Source organism: Oryctolagus cuniculus, chromosome 1 (genome assembly GCF_964237555.1).
Source record: "Oryctolagus cuniculus chromosome 1, mOryCun1.1, whole genome shotgun sequence".
Taxonomy (NCBI): Eukaryota; Metazoa; Chordata; class Mammalia; order Lagomorpha; family Leporidae; genus Oryctolagus; species Oryctolagus cuniculus.
In genome coordinates this window covers 109,155,073-109,161,090 of record NC_091432.1, presented here as the reverse complement: position 1 = coordinate 109,161,090, position 6,018 = coordinate 109,155,073, and the positions used below count along the sequence as shown (strand labels likewise).

The 6,018-nt window shown below is 62.4% G+C and overlaps 1 protein-coding gene across 1 annotated transcript; it reads right to left on the bottom strand.

The window, feature by feature from the left end:
* Positions 1 to 88: 88 nt before the first annotated feature.
* Positions 89 to 4,657, bottom strand: TAGLN (transgelin). The gene is made up of 5 exons (XM_002708381.5): positions 4,386 to 4,657; positions 1,561 to 1,751; positions 1,293 to 1,470; positions 957 to 1,059; positions 89 to 658 (listed from the first exon to the last, which is right to left on the bottom strand). Exons 2-5 carry the CDS (start codon positions 1,738 to 1,740, stop codon positions 514 to 516), a joined length of 606 nt encoding a protein of 201 aa, XP_002708427.1. The 5' UTR covers positions 1,741 to 1,751; positions 4,386 to 4,657; the 3' UTR covers positions 89 to 513.
* Between the last annotated feature and the right edge of the window lie 1,361 nt (positions 4,658 to 6,018).

Sequence of the window (6,018 nt, the reverse complement as noted above, 5' to 3'; positions counted from 1 at the left end):
CACAAACCCAGATGCCAGCCTACTCCCTGCTCAGACTTCCTGGAGCCGCGGGGCGGTGACTGGGGCAAATCAAACTGCTAGCCAGGCCTGAGAAAAGAGGCACGAATATATTTGTTTCCTTGTTGAATTTCGACCCCAAAAGTATTCCAGGAACAGATGGGGGAGGCCGGGCTGTCTCCTCCAGTAGGCTTTGCTGCCAAGGACAGTGGGCTCGCCCCACCGCAGGGCTGCCCCAGCCCGCTTCCCCTGCCAGGCCCAGGGTGGGGAGAGGCGGCAGAGGCGGGGGGCAGCCAGGAGGAGGGGCCAGCGCAGCAGCGGTGCTTTGGCGCAGGGCATCGAGCCGAGGCGGGGGTGGTGAGGGGAGCTGCCCGTGTGCAGTCACCTTTGTCCAGTGACAGCCTCGAAGCTTGGCCAAGGCTGAGAAACGATACAGGTGTGGGTGAGGCGGGCTAAGCGGGACAGCTGCGGCCAGGGGGCCGGGGAGGGGCAGGGCTCCGGGCTGGCCACGCCCCTCTAGCTGATGATCTGCCGAGGTCGTCCGTAGCCTGTCATGCCCGCCTGCGAGGCCCCTCTGTTGCTGCCCATCTGAAGGCCGATGACATGCTTGCCCTCCTGCAGCTGGCTCTCTGTGAACTCCCGCTTGTGCTCCTGGGCTTTCCTAGAAGAGAGGACCCAGGAGAAAGACTGGGCAGGACCTCACGTTTCCCCTGCCCGCTGAGCCCTCTGTGACTCGCTGCCAGATCCCATTCCCTTCAGTCTCACGTCCCCCGGGGGCTAGGGAGGCGGGGAAGACAGCAGGGCGGGAAGGGGAGAGTCCAGAAGGCTGAGGGCCCTGTTCTTCCCTCTCCCCTTCCTAGCTCTGCTCCCCCTAACCATTCCCACCAGCTGGCTCAGCCAAGTCGCCCCCAACCTCAGCCCCACGGGCAGAGCTCCAAGCCTGGAGTGTGGCCGCATACTTCATAAACCAGTTGGGATCTCCGCGGTAGTGCCCATCATTCTTGGTCACTGCCAGGCTGCCCAAAGCCATCAGGGTCCTCTGCACTGCAGCCATGTCTTTGCCTGAGAGCAGACGGAGGGGACAGAAGACAAACTCAGGGTGGTGTAGACAGGCATCCAGCCAGGGGCAAGCGTCCCCAAATCAACAGGCTCCAGTAGATTCCACAGTAGGTCCTGCGAGCACAGTGTGGGGTCCCTTGGCATAGCCCCACCCCTGTGAGGCCCAGGTCAGCAGACCTTGACTTGGGGCGTGTTTTGACCGGTGCCTCTGCCCACGCCCCCTTTCTCCTCTGTACCTTCAAAGAGGTCAACAGTCTGGAACATGTCGGTCTTGGTGACCCCGTAGTCCTCAGCTGCCTTCAGGAACTGAGCCACCTGCTCCATCTGCTTGAAGACCATGGAGGGCGGGTTCTCGGGCACCTTGACTGGCTTGGAACTCTCTGGGTACAGGCTGTTCACCAGCTTGCTCAGGATCTGCCAGGCAGAGGTCACGGCTTGGACTTGGCTCGGGGGTGGGGGGGGCCTGCCCCACAACCCCAGCCTCCCTCCCAGGGTGCCACTTACCACGCCGTTCTTCAGCCAGACCTGGAAGCCCAGGCGCCCACGGTCCGGGCGGCCCACGTCAGGGCCGCACTGCACGATGATCCACTCGACCAGCCGCTCCTCCAGCTCCTCGTCGTACTTCTTCTCAATTTTGGATTGCACCTCACGGCTCATGCCGTAGGAAGGACCCTTGTTGGCCATGCTGGGGAGAGCTAAAGCCGGGCCGGGGAGGGAGAAGGGAGCGGCTCAGAGGATCGGCCAACAGTTCTCTTCCACTTGTGCCAGGCAGGGGTTCCCCGCCATCCTGGATTTATCAAAGCACCACCCCTCTGCGCCAGGCTTGGCCCCTCAGTCCAGAGGCCTCTCCGAATGTGAACACAGGAGATAGATCTTTGGACGTCTGGAGCAGGCATAAGATCGTAAAGGTGCAGACAGGAAAGAGTTTGAGCTTTGAAGGCTACACGGTTGCTGCTCTTGACAGCACGAAAGCAGCCATAGACAACACGTAAACAAATGAGTGCAGCTGAATTCCAATAAAACTTTATTGACAAAAACAGCTGGCTGGATTTGGCCCATGGGCCTCAGTTGGACGACAACTAGTCTGCAGCATTCTTTGCTAAGACCAACCACGGAGGCCCTGGAAGGCTTTGCGGAGGCCACGCTATCCCCCTCAAAAAAAGCCAGGAGATGTCTCATCTCATCCAGCAGAAGTGAGGTGGTCTTACTGCTGCTGCCTAAGGAACCGTTAGCTCCAACTCTCACTGCCTCCTCCAGCCCGGAAGCTGCAACTCAAAACCACAGCTCCAGGCCAGGCCAGGGCAGCTCGGCCTCCGGCCTGTGGCTGCAGAGGTGCCAGCTCACTCACCCCTGGCAAGGTCTGGGGAGCCACCAAAGCCCCAGGGCCCTTGGCAAAGAAGCTGCCTTGTGTCAGGGCCCAGACAGGACCAAACTGGTCCATGCCCTCCTGCCCTCGGGCTCCCCCCACGGTGGTAGATTGAGTAACCAGTAGTCCAAGTCCTCTGGGCACGTGCCAGAGCCAAGAACCTGCCTGCCAGCACCTGGGAAGCCAAGCCCTGCCCTGTCCGGTGGCTGCCGCCCCAAGGGCCGAGGCCTGGCAGTACTCAGGACAGCCCCACTCGGGGAGTGAAGGCTGCGGGGGCATAGGCAGGCACACAGGTCACTGGGCAGATGTGGCCACAGCTGGTCAGGCAGACCTGGGGTGGCGTACCTTCTGCCCAGTGCTTGAAGAGCTTTCCAAAAGACTACCAAAGTGGGGCAGACCCATCTCCTGGCCTCAGAGGAGTCTGAGGATGGAGGCAGCCAGGGCCCCCCCTCTTCTCCCCCCCGTGAGAACTGAGACCCCACCCACACCCCGCGGGAAGCAGAGTGAGCATCACCACGTCCCACTGGTGACCGGCCAGCACACTGTGCCTTCTGGCCCTGTCTCTCCCTGGCGCTGGCGCCTGAGTTCCCCAGCTGGGGAGCGGGGTAGCCCGCTCCGAGGGCCATGAGATGGAGGCAGTGGGACGGCTCCTCCAGGCTGCCCAGGACAGTCTCCTGGTAGCGACCGAGGGGTAACGTTTAGCAAGTGTCCTTCCCCGTTCCTGTGTCCAGCCCCTCTCAAAATCATTCCCTGAGCTGACAACAAAGACGGGGCCAAGCAACTCCAGGCAGAGTCCTCTCTCAGCCCGTCGGGCCGCACCACTCCACTTCCAGCCAGGGATGCTAGAGGACCCAAGGGAGAACAGCCAAGCCCCACCCCCACTTCCACCCAAAGACCGCTGGGCCAAGAGCCACGGTCAAAATCCACAAGTCAGTTGGGAACAGATGATTTCAGCCAAGGCTCCCTCCTCACATCCACCTGGGCTTGTCTCAGCCTTCACGCTGCTATCCCAGACTGGCACCCAGCACCCTCCATCTCCTGCCCTGCTGGGACCCAGCCCCCAGGCCCCCCACACACACTGCCCCCCACCCCACCCTTCACTCTGTCTCCTGAGACGAGCCTCGCGAGCCTCCCAGGAAATCCCTCGGAATCGCCGCTCCCTGCCGCCAGCCCAGGCATATTTCTAGACAAAGGCCCCTGGACAGCACTGCATGAGGCTGGGCATGGACCCTGCTGCCCTGGGGCTTCCCAGGGGTCCACGGGTGAGGGCAGGGATCGGAGAAAGAGCAAAATCCAAGCGCACCTCCTCCCGGGAGCCCAGGCACAACAGCAGAACAGAGGGACAGAGACAGCAGCCCGCTGCCCAAAGGCGGTCCATGCTCACTGTTAGCCTGTGAATTGCAGCCACTGCGGAGGGGATCACAAAGACCCTTGGGAATGGCCAGGGGCCTGGACCTGGCCAGCCCCTCCCTCCAGAGCTGCACCTTCTGGGCAGAGCTCACCCTCGCCCCTCTGGCCACAGTGGGGTTCCCTCCCACCAGGACCAGGGAAGAAGCACAGAGGCTCTGCTGTGTAGTGCTGCTGTCCAGCACGGCGACCCGACACCCCCTCACCTCCTCCTGCATCCTCCTGGAGGGACAGCAGCCAGCAGAGCCTCGGCCTGACTCACCTGTGGCCAAGACGGGAAGCCCCATTTCCCACCCCAACCATGCCCACAGTGAATTCCCCGGCACCAGCCAAGTCACGCCAGGCCTTCCAAGGAGCTGGGTGGTCCAGTCTAGGCGAGGCCAGAACCCCCAGTCCCCTCCTCCCTGGCATGCACGTGGACACCACCCTGTGTAGCTGTGGAGGGTGGGCTTCCCCAGCCCCTGGCTCTCTGCAGAGCCCTGCCTGCCGTGTAGCCAGATGCCGCTGTGCGGGCTCCAGCCCCTCTTCCCTCCAGGCCCCAGACAAAGGCACTTACAGGGGCTCCTCGGATTCGCAGCAAGGAGTGAGGTGCGGCGTCTGGGCTGGGGCAGACAGGACGGGGCGCTGGCTGGGTGAGGGGTTTAAAGGGCCCCGCCGCAGTGATGTCAGCCTCCCCCGCTGGCTCGCCCCTGGGCCCCCCCTCCCTGCAGGAGGAAACCGGCTCGTCTCCCCACCCCCAGCCCCCCAGTGACTCCACTCAGGCTCCATATTTGGGGAAAGACACCAAGTTGGAGCAGTCTGCCGGGGGCTGCCCGAGACATTCTCTGCGTGCTTTGGAGATGGAGCCGGAGGGGCGGGGCTGCGTGGCTGCTGGGAGCCGGCCGGGAAAAGCCTTTTATGGGCAGGACCACGAAGGCCTTCCCTGCTGTTGGACTTGGGGCTGCTCCTTCTTCACTGTTCCCTGCCCCTGGGGTTGAGGGGAGGCGGAATTCAAGAGTCTGGTCAGAGAGAGGAAAGGAGCAGCGGCTAGGGAGCTGGGGATCCCTGGGGCTTGCGGGGGGACAAAGCAGCCACCCTCTTCCTGGAGCCTTTAGCTCCGATCAGAGCTGGGAACCATGCGTTCACTGAGGCCCTGCTCCAGACCAGGCACTTTGCAAATGCTCGCTTAATACTCAACCACATTGAGGGCCAGTGTGCCTCTCCCCGCTCCCCGCCATGGTGCGTGGTGAGTGGCAGGACCTGGCCTCCCCTGCCTGCTCACGTGGGCACTGGAGACAGACCCTTGCCCAGCTGTTCCCACCCCACCCAGATTGCAGAGCTGTCAGTTGGGTGGGCTTCAGTTACAAGCTTTAGTTAGCAGTGGAATCTGAGGGTTCAGCAGCAGCCAGGCCAGCCCAGCCCCTATCCAGAAGGCAGAGGGTCTCCACGGCCTGTACTACCTGAGACACGGGTAGGAAGCTCAGGGAGTTGGGAGTCAGCCCTCCTTCCCTTCTGGAGCAGTTCCCACCTATGCTGGGAGACCCACTCACATCCTGATTGTACCTGGGTTCAAGGGCCGCTGGGCTGCCCGCTGTGGCAGTGTCTCCCCACCTGAGGGCACCTGGCAGGCAGGCCCTGACACTCTCCACTGCACGCATGCGCGCGCGCGCGCGCACACACACACACACACACACACACATCCAGCAGCACCCCAAACCCCAGCCAACCAATGCCCCAGAGAGAGGCAGCCAAGGCCACTTCAAAAGCTCCACCTGCCACCAGCCTGGCTCACTCTGAGCTTAGCACTGCAGAGCCATAGTGCCCCCCTGTGGCACCTTAAGGAAAGAGCAGGGAGCAGAGTTGGAGATGGATGAGAAAAGCCCACAGCCCCCACTCCCAGAACCCCAGGGAACTCTGGCTCTCTCCAATCCACCAAATTCCTGCAGCACCCCCTCCCCAAAGCTTGCCCTTCCTCGCGAGGCCTGCTGAATCTAATCAATCTTCCAGGGATATTTCAAAACTCCTTCCTCTGGGACCCTGCTCACTTTCCCTCATTTTCTTGCCTCCCCCCAGGCCCGCCAGGCCTCACCCCACCTCACACTCAAGGTGGCCTCACCCACACCAGGGAGGATGGGGGGGTGCAGGGGGACCAGCTTGCAGCCTGCCAAGCTAGGAGACATTCAGGTTGCCCGGGAAGCCAGATCGTCTCC